Below are 25,469 nucleotides of genomic sequence, written 5' to 3' on the forward strand. Positions count from 1 at the left end.
CAGATAGCGACATATTTAGGTGTTTCGTGCGCTTCAAAACAGTAAATCATTTTTCGAAGGTGAAAAATGAATCGAAGCTTCGAATCTCCCAACACACTTTCAAGGTATTTAACCCTGACCATAAAATGTTGCGAGTTTCTTTGAACATGATAAAATTGTAAATCAAAATTAAATTGTAACAAGAAAAGATGGGACAACAACAGATTTAAAAAGAACTGTACAAGGTCTGTACAAAACTGTTACTAAAAAGATACACTATATGGCCAAAAGTTTTGGGACATCTGCCTTTATAGCATATGCACATGAACCTGAATGACATCCCATTCTTAACCCATAGGGTTTAATATGAAGTTGGCCCAAAATGTACAGCTATAACAGCTTCAACTCTTCTTGTAAGACTTTCTACAGTGTGTTCTTCTAAAAGTATATTTGTAAGGTCAGACACTGATGTTGGACGAGAAGGCCTCGCTCATAGTCTCTGCTCTAATTCATCCCAAAGATGTTCTATTGGGTTACGGTCAGGAGGACTCTGTGCATGCCAGGTAGGTTACACACCAAACTCGCTCATCAATGTTTTTATGGACCTTGCTTTGTGCATTGGTGCACAGTCATGTTGGAACAGTAAGGGGCCCACAAAGTGTTTTTCACAAAGTTGGGAGCACGAAATTGTCCAAAATGTCTTGGTAGGATGAAGCATAAGAGTTCCTTTCACTAAAGTGATTGGAACACCTGAATTCAATGATTTGGAGGGGCGTCCCCAAATTTTGGCAATTACACTTAATTAAAAAGGAACAGGGCAAACCCTTGACACATTTTTGTGAATCATTAGCGAAATAACGTGTGCTTTCCTGTTTTACACCAGAAGGGGGCAACACAATATTGACAATAATAGTTTGTCTTGCACCTTATGAACAGTTGCAGGTGCAAACAGCATAAATAATAATAATTGTATATAAAGTTTTTGGTAAAGCTTCAGTGAGATTTTATTATTAGTGCTCTTTGTGTTTGTTAAATCTGTAGGAACTACCACTAAATGTTGATATGTTCAATCATTGTGATTGCCTCACTGAAATCCCCACCAAAACTCCAAGATGTCATGATTGGTAAAATATAGACTACAAAAGCAGTCATTAGTGCATGTGATTCAGTGTTAATCGTGCTAATGCATGTGAGAAAACAAGTCACATCATTTGACTGTGTGTGGACAAGGCGGCAACTTGACACTTTATTTTCAAATAATATTTAATATGTAGAGCACATGGCTGTATAAAGAACTGTCGTATCTGGTAAACAAAGCCAGTGCTTTCAAAATCAGTAAAGCAGAAGTCTAGAGAAGGAAGTGACCTGACCACTGAGGTCAAAACCTAAAGGTCCTTTTTATTAAATGTTCTTATTATCATTTTGGAAATGCCTAAACTTCTTCATTTTAAAATATACGTTAACAATGGTAATTAGTTTAGGGAACCGCATAACACAACTAGAAAAAAAGAAACAGTTGTAATCTGGGGTTTTTGTTAAACAAGTGAAACAATCAAGTGTCTTGTTTCCATGTGTGAAACACAGACGCAAACCCTCACACAGAACAATGAAGCGTGCTATAAACCATGAACCTAATAGATCTTGCTATAATAGTTGCTATACCCATAACATTTTTTCAGGATGTGGGTGAGCTCACACATGCTAATTATAATCTACAGATTAATCATAAGTGATGTGTTCATGTGTGAATATAGCATCAAAACACGCACACGCAAACAGACACACAAAGGAGCACTACTAATAGCTCAAGGCATAACAGCAGGGTGTTTACTTTGGTGTTTGAAAAAAACTTTACAAATGCCTGGCAGAGTAAACTATAATTCAAATAAATCATTAAAATGCATTTCTAAAAAAAGCAATACAGTGCAGCCATTGATTCACACTTGGCCCATATAAACAGAAAAAATAAAAACATGTTAATTACAAAACTAAACAAAAGCACAAAAATAAAATCTATAAAACTTCACGTGACAGGTGAAAAGAAAAGTGGTTTTGCACGTAGTAATACAGAATACAATTGAAAGCCAAACCTCTACTGCTAGCTGATTTGTAACTTCTTTATCCTCCTCTGTCAGAAATAAAACTCAATTAAAAATCCACACATCAGCTCTTATAAAATAAACAATACAGAATATTACCAGTAGAGCTGCACAACAGTTAAGCCTGCTTGGGTTAAAATAAGATGTCCAAGGACTTCACACGAAGACATTCCTGGATGTCTTAAAAAAAAGATAAAAAAAACAGATCTAAAGCACACACACACACACAATCTTTTTCAAAGATGCTTCACTCAATATTCACTCAAAACCTCGACTACATTAAATGAGTGAGGCACTTGGAAAGAGCAGTTTTTCAAATTAATATGCTATACACTGACCACAAGCAAGTCTCCTGTCCCGTCTCACAGACTCATCTCTGTCTCACATCTATCATATGCCATCCTTCACAATTCACGTAGGAGACTTTAAAAAAGGCAGGTCATAGGTGTTTGATTCAGCGCATATATGTTCTTACAGTATCTGTGAATTTCATGTATAAAACACTTACATTACAGACTGCTGTTCAGACAAGCCACGACACACAAAAACATACTCACAATCAACAGGGAGAGTACGAAACAATGTAAGGAATGAAAATGGAGAGATACAATATACGAGCGATTATAGTTGGATGAATTTAACCTGCTCTTGCTAATAATCTTCCCTCCTTTGCCACCTCTCTCAACTTCTAGTTTTCCACTTCTCTTCCTGTGAAGAAATAGAATAAACACAAAGGAAATCCTGCAGTAAGGAGCACCAGAACAACCCAATCAAGAGTCGTTTCATGGCTGCGCACTAACTGGATCTTACTGTAAGCAAATAGCCCATGCACATCTACAGTATGATGTCACACTAAGAAATGGTAAGCCAAGTTAATGAAAGCTAAAGCGAATTAGACTGAACTGGGAAACGCAAATGTACTGGGATAATAAAACACGCTATGGTTAAAAACACACTATGGTTTGGAGTAGAGAAATCTTAATTCTTTCCTCACAATTTAAAATGGTATAATCCTGTACACCCCATACTTGCAGTGTTACACACTAAACTCAACAATGACTTCACTCACAGGATTTGTGCTTGAACACACTATTCAAAAAACATCATTTTCATATAAATATATACATTTTGACTTATAAAAAGCTACTAGTTTAAGCTTTGACTGATTCACAGCAAATATATATATATAGACATTTTCTCTTTTCCATTTTGTCCTTCACCAAACTAAGATTTCCCTGGGTCCTGGCAAAAGTTTCTAGGTAAGGCCTAGCCCCTAATGTTACATGGGCGAGTTTTGCAAATGCAGGGATGTCAATCAAAATCTCCACTCCTTTGGGATCTATGGCAGACTGGTGATGTCACGTTTGGGTGGCGGGCCTTCAGGTTTACAGCTGGTTCCGTTAGCTTTATCTTCAAACATCATTACCCTGCGGAGAAAAACAATTCACCCTTAAGTAAAATTGCACATATACACTGAAAGTCAATTAAATTACATACTACATACACATTTACCTAACAGCTGTTTGGAGCAAAAAGCAAATGGAAAAATTTAAATAAAAGTCATCAGTCACAGCCTCTGGCACTTAAAACTGTAAATTACAGTGGGAAAACACATTTATCTTCAAGTAGTCAAGCTATATGAAACATACAAGATAAAATATTTATTATAAAACGGGCAGTTCTGGTTCTTCATTCTGACTGGTTGAAACGAGTTCTAAGCCATGATCAAATACCCCGGTAAACCCACGGTTCAGACCGCATTACATGGGTATCACTCCGCCACTGTTGCGCTGTACAGATTTATAAAAATAAACACCACAGTCTTTAATCATATTTTTAATTTGTCTACAATTGCACAATTAATGGCGATATCCAGATAAATGTCAATAAATACTGTTAAGTCATCTCGTCAATAAATAGAAAATGTTCCCTGAAGAGTTTCTACCTCAAATTCATATTTCCGCTATCCACTGGGTGGCGATCTTACGCATTCACTCAACACTAAAACAGCGTGTTTTGATCAGGCTCTGAATCTGATCTATTACAAAAGTTATTCACAAAAATTGAATTTTCTCTCCGCTTTTAGCTGAAAATTTGAAAGGTGATAAGAGAACAAATTAAGGTAGGATGAAACTTTTTTTGTTGTTGTTTGAAAGTGGATGGTCTGTTCTTTCATTTGATATTTTATGTTTATTTAAAGAATATAATTTTTCTGTAAGGCATTAAACTAAAAAAAAAAAACGCTGATGGGGAGTTAAGCATGCGTCCACGCATATTTGATCATCACTTCAACAGTTGCACAATATACATTTTTATGTATCAATTAGATGAATGTTGATTTATGAAAATACACACTACAGTCTTTAATAATATTTTCATTGTGTATTTGCTGCGTGTGTGTTGGTTGGGAACTGCGCTCTGTTTCAGTCACACTTGATTCTGAGGAACCACTTTGTTTGGCGGAAGACTAATATTTGTACTAATATATTTACAATTTATTTGTTTTTTATTTAATTAAAACCTGCTATCCATATGAAGTAACCGTTTTATAAAAGCAATAAGCCTCGCAAAGCAGTGGGGTTACAGTGCATTTTATAACAGCTAAGGGGGTTTTAGGCACTCCGCTTCACTTCATGCCTAACAACGCCCCTTAGCTCTTATAAAATGCACTGGTAACCCACTGCTTTGCGGGGCTTATTGCTTTATTATATGCTTTGCAAGTCTTTTTCGCCGCCATTGACGAGATCTCGTCAATCAAGAGAAAACGCTTCCCTGCCAATGACGAGTATTTCCGGCTTTCCGCAGTACCGCTATTATCCACACTTCTGCAACTTTTTAAACCCGGAAGTATTGCCCTATGGCAAGCGGCTGCATGTCCGTGTCTGTTTTAAATATCGCTCTGAATGGGAGGGATCTCTATGAAAAGTCCGTCACAAAAATGGAATTATCTCTGCTTTTTGCTCAAAATGTGGTGTTTTGGCAGAAACCTACCCATATTCAAAAGCTGATTACAAGAACTACTGAAGGTAGGATGAAAGTTTTTTTTAAGCAGAGGGTCTGTTCTTTCATTTGGTATATTTTATGTTTATATATTTAAAGTATAACATTTTCCAGAAGGCATTAAATTTGTGTGAAAATCATGAAAAACGCTGGCGGGCAACTTTAAAAAAAAAATGCTGGTGGCGAAAGAGTTAATGTGCAAGGTGAACTCAACACCACAAAAGGAAGTGCAGCCATATTCTGCTAACATCAGTCTGACAGAAAACACACAATGCTCTCTAAAGATATCATTACATTAGAAATGTAGGTTTAATTAATTTAGAGAAATGTCCCTTTTAACAAACATTAACAGGTCAACATAACCAAAATATTTCAATACCAGTGTTAATTTCGTTGACGAAGACGATGACGAAAAATATTCGTCAACGAACCTTTTTCACGGACGAAAACTAAATAAAAACTAAATAAAATCATATATGATGACGAAGACTGTAACAAAATATAACTGACACTTTAGTCAACGAATAAAAATAAGATGAAAATGTTAGGGAGGGACGAATGGAGAAGAGATCCAATCAGAGCTACTCATTTTGTGGGACAGTTGGGAAGAAATCCAATCAGAGCGAATCTTTGAGGGTAGGTTGATCTACACAGGCAGCAGTCGGCAGAGTCATTTTGAAAACCCGCGGCAAAGTTTGTTTTCACAACAGGTTGTTTACATTATATTTAGTTGTACAGTCTTAGTTCCCAGCTTTGGCTGATTTCAGTTGACTTCGCTCGTTAGCAACGCGCTAACGTTTTGCGGTGCACCCGGTCCGAAGACATGTCTCATTAACAACAAAAATGTCAGAGCTAGCGTCTAATCTGGTCACACTACAAATATGACAAGACGACAGCCTGTAAAAATGACTCATCCAGAAATACATGCGAAGGTAAGCATACACGCTAAGGTTATTTTATCAGATAAACCACAGTGTTTTCGCTAAACTTGGTATAACATAGAAACGAAAGGAATACACATCTGAACTGTATTGATTGTATTGGGTTGTCTGAATTAATACGGAGTATAAATATTCAGTGTCCTCAAATTTAATGAAATGTGTAACGTTACTATTATAGTAGATGTTGTGGTTTTACATGACTGGACAAAGTGCGTGCGTAAGTGCGTGTGTGTGTCTCTGTCTGTGTGTCTGCGTGCGTCTGTGAGTGCATGTCATTTAGGGACAATGCATATCTTTTTCAGGGACCATGTATATTTTTAGGTAGAGCGGGCCTTATGCTTATTTTATGTGATATTTTTTTGGTGAAAAAGCCACGGTCAGTTTTTTTGACATTAAGAATAAAATAAAATACGTGTTTTCTATAACAAACATTAAATTTGTGTCTGTATTGCATATTCAAACCTTAATACCATTCCATAACAGACTAAAAAAACTTAAGACTAGACTAAAACTCTTATGATATTTCGTCGACTAAAACTAGACTAAAACTAAAAGATTTCAGATGACTAAAATAAGACTAAAACTAAATGGGGTGTTATTCAAAAGACTAAGACTAAGACTAAATCAGAATTTGCTGCTAAAATTAACACTGTTCAATACACAAAACACTTTAATTACAATATACGCATCGTTGTTACTATTGATTCGGTTTTATGTGCTTTTACTAGGCATTATTGTGCTTTTTTTGGTATTGTAACCATTTTAAGTAATGTGGTGGATCGTAGACAGCATGACGGAAAGAAGGAACGTATGATGACCCCAAAATTCGGAGCAAGAGATTAAATTCAAATTTGTCCCATACCAGGATGCGCATCATATCGTGGCTTTGGTGTTGGTTTGGTGTATGCATATCATATCAAGAAGTTGTTGGCAATGCACAGCCCTACTACACAGGTCTTGCCTTTTAAAGGATAAGACTTTAGTATCCAACTATAGACATTTAAGAACACATGAAGGTCAGGATTTAAAAGTGTCATCTCGTCCACTCAGTATCCAGCTCTGACTAAATCAATCTTAGCTTCCAACTAAAGCTAAAAATAAAGATTAGTAGAAAGAGAGAGATATTAAAGAAAAAAGAAAGATTGTACATAAAATACAGATAGACCAAGCAAAGAGAGCACAGAAAATTGATTCCTGCCTTCAAAAATAGTGCATTTTGTTTTATGCAATATAAAAAGATACAAAAGCTTTAACAAGCATGTGGAACTGATTTATGACATGGAGATATAACAGAGCAAGACCATCACAGTAAGAATGAAAAGTGAGGCGGTGAACAGATTTAGTGAAAGCAGGTGACTTTCCATGTCAGGTAAACCTTCACAAATCTCTTATAAGCCCTTAACAAGTCCTGACTGAACTAACAGCTTCCCATCAATTAGACTTTCACAGCATGCACAATTCTGATGTATACAGATGATACAGACTACAGGTCTGCATGGGTCTTCTTAGATCCAAAAAAACCGAGGTCCAACCCGTGTTTCATGTGTGCCTCAGACAGGGGTCGGGTATAATATTAGCAGCCTCGGGTAATTTAAAATGAATGTGCTTGTCAAACAGACCCAAGAAGACCTAAACTATCTCACTTGTGTGCATCGAGTCCCCCCGAATCGCCCACCCCTGTACAAATCTCTCCTCAGGATACAAGGTACTCTAAGATGTACAAGATCATCTTCAACCCAAACGTCACTCTCATTCTAAGTATTTACTGTACAGAGAGATCCATTACTGGGTACTGGTACAGAGCAGGTCAACATTGTTTTAACCTGTGTATAAGAGACTTCCTAGTGTACAAAAAGGACTTAATATGGTAGTATTGTGCAACTTGGACCAAAGTCACATTTTTGTCACACACAACCCAAAATAGTTGTGAAACCAAGCAAAAAAACAGGAAGCCTGAGGTTTTGTTTATCGTCTTCTCCAGGACTAGGGAGGTGGTCAGTGGAACCCTTGCCAACTTGGACAGGATCTTAACTAGTGTTAATGCAAAACATGATTTTGGGATTGGTATGTCCTCAACAGTGTGTTGGTAGATTTATGGGAGCCCCATGGGAATATGACATCAGTCAGAATCCAAATACATAACCTCATCTCCTCATCTGCACACCCCTTGTAACTGCTTACACAGTGCAGAGTTTCCCATAGGATTTTTAAGAGTATAGGGGTGGACCTCTTTGTTGGATTACATCACACACTAGTTAGCGTATTTAGGTTACTGTAGCTTTAAGACGTGAGAGACTTCGCTCGGTACACGTGCACTGATGAACAAAACGCAGATGTTAGGAAAATGAAAGTTTAAAAAGGTAAAAACTTTAAAGCTATGAAAATAAAAAACTTCCGGTTAATACATGTTGTTTACGCTGTTTGATGGGGATGTGAAGACGCATCAGGCTGTTAGGACCGGAGCGCTTCCTCATAGAAAATAATCATATCCCTGTAAAGGCAAAGAGAGAGAAATCCAAATCTGCACATCGCACATGATCAACGGGTAAAACAAATGCTCGCGCTGTGTAAAAATGGTCTCTAACTGCAGCCGCATTTAGGAGCACTATGATGACAAAAGTAAACAGAAAGACCAGTTTGTTTAGCAAATACCGGTAGAGTCATTTAATGCTTTATCGGCATATACCGGTATGCGGCCGAACCTTTGGTGCGTCCCTATAGGAGAGCAAACGCAATCTTGAGGGACACCAATACTAATAGATTTAACATCAGAAAGTGTATTATTCACTTTTACATATTGAATATGATTTGTTAAGTGAAAGGCACTTGACAATAAATGGTTAACATTACAATTTACAAGTTTGGTTAAGAGTAACTGTGGCTGAAGCATGTTAAAAGCGGAGATAAAATCTACAAAAAGTCATGCATATGCATTAGAGGTTTCCCCTCCTTGTAAGCAAACTGTAATGGATCCAACAATGAATTTACATTACATTTCAGTCTGGACACAACATATATTTTTCCAGGCATTTCATAATAACAGATGCAATTGGTCTAAAGTCAAATATTATCAACAGCACCACATTTTTTTAGGGACAGGTGTAATGAATCTTTTTTTTTACATAACGAGGGGACCATATGATGGTCTAGAGACTGCTGGAAGATTTGACACCATGCCGGGGTTAACTCTTCTGCACATTCCCATAAGAGATAAGTTGAGATGTCATCTGGCCTCGACGATTTCTTTGGGCAAATTCTACGAAATAGTGAAGTGAACTCTTGAGGGTCCACAATCTAGCTTACGCTGTATACTCAATGCAGATCCTATTAAAGAATGTGAAGAGATTCTGTTATCAAACCGTAAAAAATCATTTAACTCAACTGCTTTCGTAAAATCATCAATTGTAATGAGGTGCTGCTTCTTAAGAGTCCATGTTAGAAATGGATCTTAGAGTGCCACAGTTTTTTAGTATTCGAGTATGAAAAGTTTTGTTCAATATAGTCCATGATAATGGTACATACATGCATACATACACAAACGTGAGTGACTGACAGACAAAATATTACAGTTTGTAAACCAACATCTTGCTACATGCTTTATCATTTCTGAGAGTCATAAAAATGACAGATAGTTCACTGATTTAAAACGCAAGTGGTTTACATCTTTAACTTTCGAAACTTTGCAACTTATGCAGAAACGACGCTTAACGCAACAGTTTAAATTCAGAAACATCGCTTTCTCTCATACATGGGAACACACGAAGGAAGGGGGAGAGAGTGTGAAAGCAAGCGAGAGAGCTAGAGCGTGAGTAAGAGGGAGGGAAAGTGAGAGGGGGAGACTGTAGCACTGACTCACCCGCGCATGTTGCTTCTGATGTATATCAGTGTTCACACACACAGTTCTCATTCTTTGTCGATTATTTCACGAAATCATGCCAATTTAACGAGTACAACATGCTGTTTGAGGGGAGGGCTCTGAACTCAGAATTGTACCCCCCACCTTAGCTGGTATAGGTACCAGTTGAGAGTCAGGTGATGGGGTGGATAAGGGATGCTGCAAAAACTGTCACAGGGCAGAGGTGAAAGACGGCTATATATACACAGGCCTGTTCAGCCTTACTGGTTGACCATGTTTCTCCCAAACTTAGTTAAAGATGGGGTCCATGATCTCTGAAACCCAATGTTGACATTTGAAATCACTTAAACAAACACGCCCCTACCCCAATAGAATCTGGACCTTCATTTGATAGCCCCACATTTACGCAACCCAGGAAACGATGTCGATTAGTAGACACGCCCCTTCCTGCTGAATACAAGTGTGTTTTGGTAGTCTTCCCGACTCCCTTTTCCAGTGTTTTTCAAATATCACGCACCCCACCTTTAAATAACGTTTATTAAAGGATCTGACCAATACATGCAGTCGGTCCCGATCAGTTTTAAAATGCCGATATCCCTAGATGTAATTTTGATTGCTGCTCATCATAAAAGGAAGAAAGGATAATATGTTCACAAACACATTGTATTTAATGTCTACTGTACAGCTCATTTTCGGCAGTTCAGTCCTAGACAAGATAATTAGACAACAATTTGACACTAAATTATGAAGAACTGGGATTATGAATTATGAAGGGCTGGGGTGATTAATCGTGATTCATACTAATAATACCCATCTGAATCGAATCTGAATTGCAAAGGCAATGTTATGCACAGCTCCTTTATGTATTAGGACTCTTTGATAAGTAGGAAGTCCTTAACAATCTAAAATTACTGAGTTTGAATCGCTTATTACATGCATTTAAAAAAGCAACATGTCAAACATAACCATTATAAAAAGTCTTTATAACCATGAAAATCCCTGTAAATATTTGAAGAACAGTGATATCACAGATGCTTATTACGAAGTAGGTCTGAACGATACATCCAATTTTCATCGTTATCGCGATATGAACTCACGCGATGAACACATCGCAACAGACAGCCTTGACGCGATAAATGAAGGGAAAACGGTAAGCGCATGTAATAAACGTTTGACCTATCACGTTTAGTCCTGAAGACATGCCCTGCGTCCCAAACCGCATACTTCCATACTATATAGTAGGCGAAAAGCACTACTTCTCGTACTCTTTGCATACTATATAGTATGGAAGTAAGCAGTTTGGGATGCACGGATGGTTTGCGCGTTCATGCTATTAGGCCAATCAGGGGAACCCCCAAGTCAGCTACGCTCAGATTGATTTGTGAGGTGTCAGTTGCGACGCTGTGCCTGTTAGCAAAAACGATGGCGAGGAAGGAGAGAAGAGTGAGGAAAATGTGTTGTCAGATGAAGACCTTGTGGTGAAAAGGAACAGCATTTCAGCTATATCATGGAATTATTTTGGATTTAGGAGAGATGACGCCACAAACACAGGTACTGTGGAAGCGGTGATTCACATATTGCGTCTATTGCGCGCTCAAGTTCATTATTTCAAATGTATGTGCGATCTGGAAGCGCCGCGACGCGCTCGTTATTTCTAGTGCTGTGTTCAAAATATCGATACATTGTCATAGGGCTGTCACTTTTGTGACATTTTCGATTTTTTATATATAAGTGTTCATTGAATCGATTGTAAAATCGATTTTCCATGTCTAAAAAAACTTTTCCATTTTCAACGCCAAATAACAGTAAAGAGAGCGCCTGAAACGCATAAGTCAGCAATATTTCTAATTCATTGTCATTAAGTTTCGTGCAGAATAAAAAACAGCAACAGTAGTGCAACATTCTCTAAAAAAATATGCAGAGTGGACTGCTGCCATAAATGAAAAACATTACTGCAGGCTTCAACCGGCTGCTTTTATGATTTAGGCAATTAAAAAACTATTTTAAATAATGATTCGATCCATTTCAAACAACTGTTCAAACGTGAAACTTTAAATAGACTTACTTGAAGTTGAGAACATGCTGTGTATTTTTTATTAAACGTAACCAACACTTAGGCGGCACTAGGCAGGCATAATGAAATGCGCAAAAAGGCTAGGGCCATTACAAATTATTGGTCAGGAAAACAAGTCGATCAACATTTTAGGGGTCAAGAGCAGAGCGCTTTTCATTCACTATATGTCCATCTGTTGAGAAGACGCACTCCGACCGCACTGATGTCCCAGGGAAACTCGGGTACTTCGTTGCCAGCTGCGTATTTCGTACTGCCAATCTTCCATCACAAAAGCGGGTCGCTGTCAGCTTGCAAGGGTGGTTCTTTGTCATAACTCATCATCTCCTGTAAGGTCACAATTTCGACGCTCTCTCGTGTTGCACAGGTTTATTGACGTTGTCCTCCATTTTCTTTGCAAAACACTAGATGCAGCGATTGAAAGCATGAAACTATAGGTGCGTAAAATTGCTGGGTATTTTCTGTCTAGCTTTCGCACACCTACTGCACTTTCGGAATTATTTATTTTCTTTTTCTGCTTGTTTGTGAGTTTTGTTACATCTATATTTTTAACTGTTTAATTCTTTTAAAATTAATAGTGTACATATTTGGTTAAAATCGATTGCCTATTTTCGTTTTCGAAACTTTTTTTGGTTGGTCCGATCAATTGTGCAATCGATTTTCGAACGAAAAGTGACAGCCCTATTAAGAACCATCTGTAAAGAAAACAATGGCCTGACAGTGACACCATGCTTCTCATCGTGATGACACAATGATCACCAGTCACAGCAGACCTTCTGCCACAGAGATAATGGCACAGATACGCTGATCCTGTTGTGGATTTGCTGACAAGATTAAAACACACACACACACCTAAAAATAGCAAGACTGTGCCAAAGCACACTTCAGTAGAAAACAGAAGAGAAATTCTGCATAACAGCATTTGCCAACACAAAAACAAGACAGAAACAGAACAAGTTAAAACATGCACACACACACAAACTTACAGTTTGAGAACAGCTGATCGCTTGCCAAGCATCATTTTGACAAAGTCCCTGTAGTTGATGGTGTCGCTACAGCCCCCTGTCACCTCCGAGATCATTTTCTTCATCTCCAGATGAGTCTTTGGCACACCCAACTTTTCCATCATTCTCTTTAGACCCATCATGTCTACAAAAGAAATAAAAATACAACATTTACACAACTTCCTTTGATGGCACATGACTGTAGGGAAATACTACACACACTCACAGCAGGATAGATGACTAGTTGGCCACCATCTGACAAATACTGTATATTAGTGATGCTGACTAGATTTTTAGCTTTATACTTTAAGTGCTGAATGTAAAGGCACTTTTGGTTTCTTTAATGTCTTTGATGATTTTATAGTTTTTATTTCAAACAAATAACGTTAGCATGGAGAATTGGGTCATTCAAATGTGTTTAGACCAAAACCACTAGTTAAAAGTTACTAAAAAAATGAATATGGTGTCTCCAAAAACATGGTGTTTTTCTTTACATCTCTCCACATGCCACAGTAATTTCTTCTCTTTCAACAGCAATGACAGCCAGTGGCTGTTAATGGTTACAGGGAAGTTCTCTGGTTTCCCATCTGTCACACACTGTATCATCTACACAAAGAGCTCTTCCCCACTAGCACTCACACAGTCTTAACTACACATACAGTACACACACACTTACCGATTTCCCCTTGATCGTTCAGGTCAAATTCTGCATATTTATCTGGGGGTTGAAAAAAATATGCAACATTTTATAATCAAGTAAGAACAAGGACCAACATTCACATTAACAAAGCTTTCCTTTACAGCACAAACACAGCTGTATGCACATGTTAATTCAATTTACACTGGGCCAATTATTATTTTTCTACTCCCTAACCCCTACGCAAATCTTTCTGCATTTATACATTCCAATGAAACCAATATTTAGTAGTTTATTAGGCTGTTTTCCTTGTGGTTGGCTCCCATAATCTAGGCAAAATCTGACCCACGCACCCTCACAACTGGCAGTAACATCTGACAGTGGCAGAAACAAAGAGTTCAAGCATGACAGATGCACTCCTGAAACAAACAACAGAGAGGCGTGTTTGGAAAAACTATGCACTTCTCAGTGCTTTAACCGTGATGAGGCCTATTTTACAAAGGGCTGCTGGCTATATCTGCAAATGAGGACAGCTAGTGCCAGATTTGAATCTTGGTCCCATTTGATTATTCCCATTCCAGAGTATTTTCCCTCTCTATATAGTTTCAGGCTCACAATGAGGCTTCTGTCGGAGCGGTCTTATTGAGAGTGTAACGGAGCCCCCGTGAGATGAGGCTGATGGGAAGGAGAGGGTCACAGTGGATCCCTATGAACACAAACACAGTCTGTTCACCATTGAGCTGAATATGCATGTGCGAGCGATGGTCAAAAAGGTTGTGGGTTAAAAATGCATCGATGCAGCCACACTGTAGAAACTTTCCCTCGTAAACATTTCCGATTTTTACCTCTTTTGGTTTGTGTTCCCATTTATTCTTAAAGCTATTGTTTCCCCCTTCTGCATTTCATTTCTGGTTTTAGAACAGAGGCATACTGACATTAGTAGGTCAAACTCTGTGTTGAGGGCTCATACCATGAGAATGTGCATGCAGGCTTTCACTTCAACATTGTTAAGAGCAATTTTGAGAGCATGGCTCTCCTCTTTAGGCATTTTGTCCTTTTCTGTTCCTTCATTTTCTTTTGTTTAACAAAACAACAATAGCATAACCTCAAAAGCTACCTTAACCCTATTAACCCACAGTAACTCCTGCTATAATTACCCACAAACCCACATATGAACACTGTTCTAAATTATTTACTATTAACTGCGTGCAATGACGAAGCCTTAGGGTTTGAGTTAACATGAAATGTAGTTTTACCTCGTAATTTGATGCATTTGTGAGTGATTCCAGATAATTGATGAGAAAAACAGTGTTGGCTTGGACAGTAACTGATTTGAATGGTAAGAAGTGGGTGTTATATATAAAAAGGAACCAGATTGATAAATATGGGGGAGTGGGAATAAGTGCGCACTCACTCTATCCAAACACAGGTACGTTTGATCTCCAAAGCCCGAGGTGGCATCTTGTACGGTTCACTTGGGCTCATGCACGGAAAGCGCAGCGTGATCGGAAATCGTGCCAAAGTGCTGTTTAAAAGGAGAGACGTCAATTGCGCGACCACTCACCTTTGTCAGGGTTAAGTGAATGTCTGAGATGCACATGAGACAAATCAACTACGCAATATGATGTTGTCATTGCGCACGAAACGACTCAAAAAACACAGACTTAACATTAGGATGGGCTCCAGTGTTAAAAGAACGCTTTATTTCCTGTTTTCTTCTAAACAATCGCATCCTAATGACGAAAGCATGCCCGGGCTCGGATTGCTCAAAGTACAGTGTGAGTGCATCCTTCTGGGGGAGTAGGGAAGGGGGGACAATCGCGCTGGGGTTTAGTTTGGTTTAGCCATCATGTGAGTGCACCCTAAATGTAAAAGGAAAGTCGTTTTATAGGAGGAGCAATAAATCTACACTTATGCATTTGGCATACTAAGTATATATTTAAGTGCATTAGAAGGTATATTTTTTATACATGTATGTGTGTTTCCTGGGAGCTATACAGAACACACAACATGTCCAGTAATGTGAAAAACATAGATAAAACAGATACTGATATCACACAGACTTTAAACTTTAAAGATCAAGGTTAAAAAAAAAAAACAGTGGAAGAGAGAAGTGATGAGATTAAAAAGAGGGAGATAAACTCTAAAAGTGTTTAGGTGACCCAAGTTTTTTTTAGAGAGAAAAGCAAAACCACAATACAAACTGACCGAAGAGTCTGAAGGACTCTGAAGTTTACATTCCAGTTGTCTTATTCCCACACACACACCCACAGAGGCTGTTATTACCCTCTCCCACAAAAAGCACATGTTCAAAAGCCCTTAACGCTAAAACAACAACAAGGGGGCAAGAACAGCACATTCTTGCAAGACCATATGGAAAACCAACTGAACCGCACATGTGCAAACACCCACACAAGCTATAAGCATTGACATCAGCTCATGAATTATTCCTCATCAAACAAACAAACGTTTGTAGGCTATATGGTGCTCAACAGTATGTTGGTGTTCAACCTCATCTCAACAGAAGTAGAAGATCACTGAAAAACGATCTCTTTTAGTCTGCACCGCTTACTTTTAAAAGAATCCAGCTTCTCTGCCAAATCCTCCTCGTCCCTGTACTTCTGATCTTCCATAAACTCCTGAAAACAAGGACAGAGAGAGTTAGTATGATCTGTAACTGGAACAGAGAGTGTGGATGAATTACGACTATCTTGGGACGGTTGATCTTCCTCAGGGCAGAAAGCAATATGAATATAGAGCATGTGTCCAGTGTCCACAGGGATCTCTTCGAATGCTGATTCTCCATTTATTTTTAAATCCTGAGATGCTTGCAATCTGTGACAATTTTAAAATACGCGAGTGAGTTTCTCACACCCCAGGACCAACAAACTGTCATGATTCTCAAAATTGGAAAGTCGTCAGTTTTAAAATTCCCTGACATTCATGGCTATGGTAACGGCTTTTAAAAACTTTTCTGTTTGTCTGTCTAAGTTGAGGATAGCTCTGCATCTGATTTCTATTAAAAATCCTTTACAAAAATGGAATTCTCAGCTTTTTGCTCAAAATTCGGTGTTTTTGAAGAAATCTACATATATTTGAAAGGTAATAAAAAGAGAACTGATGAAGGTAGGATGAAATGGGTTTTTTGTTGTTTAAAAGCTGAGGGTCTGTTCTTTCATTTAATATATTGTATGTTTATATATTTTAAGAAGAGCATTTTCTGGGAGGCATTAAACTTGAGTGAAAATCATGAAAAATGCTGGCAGGGAAAGAGTTCAAGTGATAGAATTTTCATTTTGGAGTGAACTGTCATCATTTTCTCATCCTCTAGGGCTGCACGATTCTTGCTAAAATGTGAATCACGGTTTTTCTCCATGGGAAATGAGGTCACAATATTCTCACACGATTCTCTTTTTTTATATATATATATAAAAAACCATTTATTCAATTTAAGTAAAAAAAAAAGTGCTACACAGGACTTTCCCTCTACAACATTCAATAAACATTAGGGCTGAGATGATAAATCATGCAATTTTCTTGCTATGCTTCGCAATGATTTATGGTGAAATGTTAGTACATCCAAAAGCCAGAGGGCGCTCTCGTGCAGAAACTCCATTTGCCCAGCAGAAGTAACACCATTTACACATGCAGCTCCAGGAAATTCCTATAAGCATATTTTTATCGATATTCTCCAAAACTTTTCAGGCATTTTCATGATAATAAAGAACATTTATAATGATTATTTTTGACAAGTGTTGCTTTTTAAATGCATGTTATAAACGACTCAAGCTCATAGCAGTGTTTCTCATACATTCATTTATTTATTTGTGCTGGCCACAGAATCAACACTGGCAGCCATGAAAGAGCGCATCTCTCTCTTACATGAAAGTGAGTGAAAGAATTAAAAGGTGGACGGAAATTAATAAATTATCGTAATAAACCATTTATTGCAACAGCACACATTTTCTTTTAGGAACAATTCTAAATTTTTTGATAGTGCAAATGGTTGAGGATTTACCGTTAAATGAAAAGTGGTAAAATCAGAGCCCTTTAGTGGATAATGTTAGCAACACATAACAAACCACAAACAGCCTTTTAATAGTAAATTTCATTTTTTCCAGGCAGTTTCCTCAATTACTGTGAAATTAGAGATACAGGCTAGTAAACGCAATAGCGGTACGTAGTGCATATTTATGCATAAAACATATGAAGTGTTTTTGGCATTGTGATTCTGCAGGTTAATTATGTTAAATACATGAAATTAATTTATTAATAACTTGTATTTTGTGTTTTTTCTATTTTATGAAAAAGTAGCGGTTTTAAAGACACAAGATTTTTATTGTGTGGAAAATACCTTGATAAGAATTTAAGCTCATACTGCCCACCCCTACTAAAGTGTACAAAACTGTGAAGGTAGTGGAAAAAATGCAGTTTGAAAATATGTATTTGAGGTGGTCAATTTTTATGTGGCTGACACAAAATCAATTAAATGATTGTATATGAAACACTATAATTATCATAAATGCTTGTATCTGTGAAATAGCCTTTGTTCAATGCTATCCAAATTCACACGGCTGAAATCTCTTTAATTTTTTCTCTAACTCTGAAGTGAATGACAAATTTACTTGCCTGAAAGACAACTACATGACAATGATTAATGTCAAGCCCTGTTACCCTCATGTCATTGAAAACCTGTATGATGACTCTTTCTGTGAAACACAAACCATGATATTTTAAGAAATACCCGTGCTGTTTTGTGTACAGTATTAGCAGCGGGACAAAAGTAAAAAGTGTTACTTTAGTCCCGACAGGAACTCCTGACATTTAAATCCGATTTACTTTTATTTTGAAAAACTCTGCGAAGTCAAACTTCAGGATATGTTAGAGCCTTAAATAACCTATAGATTGATCAGTACTGTAACATGAAATGAGAAACACAATGCGTTATTAGAAAAAAATGACTGCTTTAGGAATTTACTTGAAACCAGCTTTCTGGACCTAGACGCGCAAAACGGCAAGAAAACTAGGGCTGTGTAAAAAAACATTGATACAGTTAACTATCGTGATACACTTTTCCACGATAATGTAGCGATATTTTTTTCAATCTCTACTATCGATATTTAAAACTAGGGATGCTCCGATCAAGATTTTTGCAGCCGATACCGATCACCGATTTGTAATCTTTGTGATCGGCCGATACCAATTTTTTAAAAAGCTGATATGCAAACTCTTTGATGACTGTAACTGTTACATTTTTTCTAGATAAAATAATACCACGGATGTTGCCTTTGTTATATTACTTGCAGTAATTAGGTATATTATTGTTTTAATAGAGACTCAAATAAATAAGCACAACAAATATTTATTCTGCAAAGAGAAATTTAATATGCACTGTAAAAAATCCAATTAATGAAATGTTGGAAGGGCAAAAATATATAAGTTAAACCAATTTTCTTGTTTGGGCTTAGTTGAGTAGACATATAATTTTAAGTCTAGATAAATCTGTGTTTAAAACATTAAGTGAATGGTTATTTCCAAATTCAGTCAACATCAAGAATGGTTATGTTGACTGAACTAATTAAGACAAATCTGGTCAATATGTGGACTTATGACAGCTATGTTTCCTGACAACAAAATGCTCACAATATTACTGTTATTTGGTAACAAAATGTAATTTTAAGAGTTGTTCAGGCGTGAATGTATGTGCTTTAAGTTTAAATATGCGGTCGGTTAATATAGATAGCGTCTATTTAAAAATGTGCTCGGACACTTTTGGGCGGAGATGAGCTCCAGAAGAGCTCCAGAAAATCACAGACACTTAAGCGCTCACACCCCGCCCAGCGCAGCCTCGCCTCGGCAAGCCCATCAGAAATCGACTGCTGGCTCTGATATCTCTGTGGCGTTTAAACATGCGATTTAATTCATTTTAATTTCTTATACTTAATAATAAAAGGTTTATCGGTATGTTTTAAATCATATTTTAGGATTGCACTTAAATGATATCGCTGTTGAATGATATTTCATATCTTTCACATTTGTTATAACTGGGCTGCGTACTGCCTGCGATTTTGAACTTCAGAGCTGAAGGTGCGAGTGGAGAAATAGTCCCAATATCATAACAATCTTAAAACTTCTAAATATACCCGTGTGTGTACCCGTGTGCGTGCGTGCGTGTGTGCGCGCGCGCGTGCTCGCGCGTATGTATGTATGTATGTATGCGCGTGCGTCTGTGTATATTGAATTTAAAATGTTTTAACTCGGAAGGATCTGGATCACAGGTCATTTCATCTGAGATCAATCCGCACGCAACAGCTGGAATCACTCACTGATTCACACAAGGGAGGACACAAGTCAGCCATTTCCTGAAGTTCACGTCAGGTAAGTGTTTGTAATTAAATGTTAATTTTAGAATATATTAATTGGCAAAGACCCAAATACTCAACGTTTTTGTAATTATATTTTTGTAAAGATACATTAGAAGTGTCTTATGTTACGTGACCGAAGTAAAGTGGAGCTATTTTAGTTAAGATAAAAAGCCTGGATATAGGGTTGGTTTACCGGACAAAGTTTAGAACTCGGTCTTTATTATAATTGGGACATTTTTACAAACAAACCTTATATAATACAATACTGGCGTGCATTTTGAGACAAAACAATAGCACTCATATGTTAAGAGATGTCAGTAAGTTATTTTAGTCAGTGAAAAGCCCTTCCGAGAAAACCGCCCAATAGTGTTTAATTATGTGTGATGTCTGAGGGAAATTTGGCCTAACATTAACATTATTTAGGGAATAAAGTCTTTCACCGTCAAACTTTATTATATTAAACATGTTATTTATGTATGTGTGTGTGTTTATATTCCTCTGTTTATCAAACCAGAGCGGAGATGATGTGAGAGGCAGACCCGAGACATAGCGAGACAGTCTCCGCTTGGACTGGCTGAGGAAAGTCTCCTAAATGGCCCTGGTGATGTTCTGAGTGACTTTGGAGGCTTTTTGGACTGTTGTATGCCCTCTATTTAAAGAAGACTTAATTCTGTATGTTCAGTCTGTATGATAAGTGAATAAAAAGCTTTTGTTTTTATGTGACTGAAGTTAATTATTTTGTTTACAACACCAGCATAAATTATTTGATAAATAATTTAAAAATGTTATAAAAAAAATCCCAAATAATAAATATTAATTGAAGTAACACATAAAACATTGAGTGAATACTTAAATTTTAATTGACAGAGTCTTTGCTGTAAGTTTTTAAAGATTCAACTGATTAAAACATTTTAGTTGAATGAACTATAAAGCTAATTGAGCCAACATACTTTTTTATATTTGAGTCAAATTTGGGCCAACTAAAAAACATCAATCCAGGTAACACTTTGGAGACAGAAATTGAGTGAACGTAAAATTTCTGTGGAACTAGTTACTAAAAAATAATTCATTGAGCCAACAATTTATTTTTTACAGTGTGGCTTTAAAAAGGCTTATGTCTCTTAAAATTACTGAAAATAAAACACTTCACAGTCTTTACTGTATTAATTAAATATACATGCATTCGTATGAAGTATAAAAGTTCTTTAGTCAAGAGCAGAGAGTGATTTTATTGAGAGATGAATTAGATTACTGCAGCTTTCAGACATGAGAGAGAGAGAGATTCCTGTTCACGTGCACTGATGACAGGCTGCTGAGTATGGGCGGCGGCTGAACGCAGACAAGCAGCTGTGAGGAAAATAAAAGTTTAAACGCTCAAAACTTTAAAATGCATGCAAAAACGCCTCGTGCTGTTGACCGGAGCGCGTCCGCATAGAAAATACTCATATCTCTGTAAAGGCAAAGAGAGACATACAAATCTGCACGCCGCACATGAGCAATGGGTTGTAAAAATGCTTGCGCTACGTAAAAAATGTCTTTAATTGCAGCCGCATTCAGGATCCTTTTGATGACAAAGGTAAACAGAAAGATCGGTTTATGAGATCGGCAGATTTAGCGAGCACCGATCGAGTCATTTAATGCCATTATCGCCCGATACCGATCGGCGCATCACTATTTAAAACCCCATCAAAACACTCTGTATGCATCAAACGACCTCATCTGCTGCTGTATTTGTCACTGTCCAGTTGTCTGTCATATACCGCCATTCAACCAATGTCTCAGAAGTAAGCAGGAGTGAGAAAATGGCAGAAAATTTTAAAACACCTACAGCTGTCGACGTGTGGAAGCACTTTGGCTTAACTCTTTCACTGCCATTGACGAGATCTCGTCAATTAAGAGAAAACGCTTCCCAGCCAATGACGAGATTTTCCGTCTTTCCGCAATACCGCTATTATCCACCAGGTGGCGCCCTTCCGCAACTTTTTAAACCTGTAAGTATTGCCCTATGGCAAGTGGCTGCATGTCCGTGTCTGTTTTAAAGATCGCTCTGAATGGGAGCTCTATGAAAAGTCCGTCACAAAAATGGATCTCTGCTTTTTGCTCAAAATGTGGTGTTTTTGCAGAAACCTACCCATATTCAAAAGCTGATTACAAAAGAACTGAAGGTAGGATGAAACCGTGTTTTTTGTTTGGAAGCAGAGGGTCTGTTCTTTCATTTGGTATATTGTATGTTTATATATTTAAAGAAGAACATTTTCTGGAAGGCATTAAACTTTGGTGAAAATTATGAAAAACGCTGGCAAAAAACGCTGGCGGTGAAAGAGTTAAAAAAGTAAAAAGAAGTTAGCTCTATTTTTTGCATTTTTTGATATGAAAAAAGAAAAAGTATTGCAATGAATCGCAACATGCAACGTATCGTATCGTGAGGCCCTTGCCAATACCCAGCCTTAAAGGAAACAACGCAATATTTGTCAGCTCTGTCAATGGTTGCGTGCTAAAGATTCTATCATAGTTTGGAATGCAAATGTTATTAGGACTCCTAAAAAAAATTGCTTTGTTACTTTCGCCCGGTTCTCCCCTACTGCGGCTTTTGATCAGAAAGTCCTTATCAATCTGAAATCACTGAGAGTTTAAGTTGTTTACAACATGCATTTAAAAAGCAACACTTGTCAAACATAATCATTATAGACCAGTTCAAAAGATGTAAACAACACTGGTCCAGAAGCACTTCCTGTTTCCGTTTTTTTAACACTAGATAAACGTTGGGATAAAATAAACCAACAGAAAATATAAACCTGAATTAACTGAAGTTAAACAAACATCTTAAAGATAATAATATATGTAAAATAAAAAAATAACTGTCACAAACTGTAACAGGAAGTGTTTCTGGACCAGTGTTGTTTACATCATTTTAACTGGTCTATACATATTCTTTATTATCATGAAAATACCTGAAAAGGTTTGAAGAACAGCAATATAAATATATGCTTAAGCCATTTTCAGGAGCTGCATGTAATGGTTCTTCTTCTGTGGCACATATTGAGTTTCTGTACGAGAGCGCTCTCTGGCTTTTGGATGTAGTGGCATTTCACCGTAATTCACTGAGAAGCGTAGCAAACATAATCGGCTGATTTATCAGTGCACCCCTAAGCATATTAACCAGCAATAAAACAACTCTGAAGTCCTACTGCTATCAGAAAACTGAATTTATGAATTAACTCCACAATGTTCATATAAAAATAAAATTCCATTTTAAATCAATTCATAAAATCTATAACTTTATTAAAAAACATCTAATCCTATAAATCAAAGATATGATTCAGCTACTTCATTAGTGAGGCATTAAACTCTGTGTGTGTGGGTTTGTATATATAGTAGGGGTGTGTGTTTTAATTAAGGTTTAGTGAAGATGCTGACTAGAAAATGAATTTGCTGTACAGCAAATACTGTGGCTTTGTGTCTGTGTAACATCAAGAACCTTGAACATTCAATTATGACTCATGACATCAATACAACTGCTAGGTTTGCTGCATTATTCGTCTCTACGTCTCTCTAACATACACACACACAGATGAAAGAAGAAAATAAATAAATAAACTGCTGATAAACACAATGCTGAGAGGACAGGACAGATCTGAATCAGCCTATTGAGTCATGTAGACTGAAGAAGATAAAGCTGGTCGTGGTCAACATTTCAATGCATCACGACTGCCCATCAACACATTCCTTCACCTAGGTATCTGAAACTGGCTCGATAAGCAAACTATTTGCTCCAGTATCTAAGCATTACCATCAAAAACTCTTTTCAGTTACAACGAATTCACCTATAAGACAACTGTGCAATGCAAAAACCCACACAGATCAGATATTGTATCAGATACATAATCTTGTGGTGTTGCATTATACTAAAGATAATGCATAATAATACCAAAAGGTTAGTATGCAGCAACATTTCCCACAACTCTTTTAAAGCAGTTTTAATTATGTGTATTAAAAAAATAAATTAAATATCAAACATCTTATCAGTCACTGAAACAGGCTTCATTTTTTTCATGCCATTGTATTTATTTGACCAGAGAGGTGCAGGTGATCTCTGTGAGCGCTGTAGATATCATATCAGACCATTACTAGTCCTGATTTTCTTCTGTAAATTCATTGAGACCAGAACAAACTATCAGCAGTCCACATAAGGGAACTAGAGAGAGAGAGAGAGAGAGAGAGAGAGAGAGAGAGAGATGTGGAGAACAGCCGCGGTTGTCCTTTCCTCCATCTCTCTCCCACATAATGACTCTATTCATGCCCACTCACAGACACCTGTTTCCCGTATGAAAGCACAGAGACAGCCGTCTCGTATCACTTCAAGGACAGCTTATCTTAAATATTAGCTTTACAATAACCCCGGTCTTAAAACGGTCTCTAGGGTTTTTCGTGAAAGGTCTGAGATTGTCTGTAACCTTTCAAACAATAGTTCAACACGTCTCCTCTTGTAGCCCATTTTAATGCAGCTGTGACTAAATGCGCGCGTCTAACTAGTCTGGGGTGGGTCTAAAAACTTTATAGAAACAGCATTTCTCCCTTAATAATGCTTACAGGATGGATAAATGAATATAAAATGTGCTTAAGGTAGACAATAGCTCAGGTTTGAAACACGGCCCTGCTCTGGATCGTGAAATGATCTCTGCGGCTTAATGTGCTCGAGTTGTCCAACTAAATTAGGTCATGCCGCTGTAAAATGGAGCTTAACAATTGAGCTGCAGTCTGAAATAACGATTTACAGGTAAGAGATCACGGAGATGAAGTGAAGCAAATAAAAAATATAAGAAAAGCGGTAGACTAATGCCATTAGGGCTGATGGGCAGTGTTCAAGGCCACTGAGATAAACGCGCCTCACACATAAAACAACGTGTCCCGAAAGAAACATAATAATCCACGAGATCCGTTACCTTATTGACTTCCTCCAGTTTTTCCCTCTGTTGAGCTTTAAGCAACCCGAAGGCTTTCCCGCCTGAAAAATGAGACATAAAGACCGTTACACACCCGTTTGGTGTGTTTTAGCCGGGCTGTTTGATACACTTGCAGGCACGAGATAAGGACAGTCGACCGCTAACCGAACACACAAACGTCGTGCATAAAATGTTAAATAGGCATTATTTAATAAAAATAGGTTTACCTTGTAAGTTTGAAGGCATATTGAGAAGGTAATGTAGGTGGACAGCAGGGAGAGGCTAAGGCTGGTGCTGCTCAGTGAATGGTCGCGTCGGTTATGCGGGAGACAGGGAATCTCACGCTTTCAAAAGAGAGACGCTGTGATGCGCCCACTGGCCGCTGCACGCAGCTGCAGACGCCACCGCGTGGTGAAGAGAGTTAATGCAAGCACATTACCAGCTTTACCCTGGGAAATATTCTGTCACGATTCATTTACGTTTTGTTTTCATGTTTGATCATTTATATTATAGATTATAATATTTGCTTTAATTTATAACATTGTTTAGTGGGCTTTATTATGGGTAGTGGTTG

At 37.5% G+C, this 25,469-nt stretch overlaps 1 protein-coding gene across 2 annotated transcripts; it reads right to left on the reverse strand.

Moving 5' to 3' along the window:
* Nucleotides 1–1,784: 1,784 nt before the first annotated feature.
* aif1l (allograft inflammatory factor 1-like) lies at nucleotides 1,785–25,263 on the reverse strand. 2 transcript variants are annotated; one of them, XM_065266926.2, is made up of 6 exons: nucleotides 25,123–25,263; nucleotides 24,896–24,957; nucleotides 16,160–16,226; nucleotides 13,627–13,668; nucleotides 12,933–13,095; nucleotides 1,785–3,505 (listed from the first exon to the last, which is right to left on the reverse strand). In XM_065266926.2, exons 1-6 carry the CDS (start codon nucleotides 25,139–25,141, stop codon nucleotides 3,418–3,420), a joined length of 441 nt encoding a protein of 146 aa, XP_065122998.1. In that variant the 5' UTR covers nucleotides 25,142–25,263; the 3' UTR covers nucleotides 1,785–3,417. The 2 variants fall into 2 exon arrangements, with proteins under 2 accessions (XP_065122998.1, XP_065122999.1); XM_065266927.1 differs by lacking the exon at nucleotides 24,896–24,957 and having other exon boundaries at nucleotides 25,123–25,222.
* Nucleotides 25,264–25,469: the final 206 nt, after the last annotated feature.

This window comes from Paramisgurnus dabryanus, chromosome 5 (assembly GCF_030506205.2).
Source record: "Paramisgurnus dabryanus chromosome 5, PD_genome_1.1, whole genome shotgun sequence".
NCBI classification, from domain to species: domain Eukaryota; kingdom Metazoa; phylum Chordata; class Actinopteri; order Cypriniformes; family Cobitidae; genus Paramisgurnus; species Paramisgurnus dabryanus.

What these genes read in the sequence shown, in the direction of transcription:
- aif1l (XM_065266926.2), bottom strand. An exon ending in GAACGATCAAGGGGAAATCG is followed by an intron (nt 13,096 to 13,626) that starts GTAAGTGTGTGT and finishes TTTCTTTTGTAG; the next exon opens with ACATGATGGGTCTAAAGAGA. An exon ending in CGATCAGCTGTTCTCAAACT is followed by an intron (nt 3,506 to 12,932) that starts GTAAGTTTGTGT and finishes TTTTCTCCGCAG; the next exon opens with GGTAATGATGTTTGAAGATA.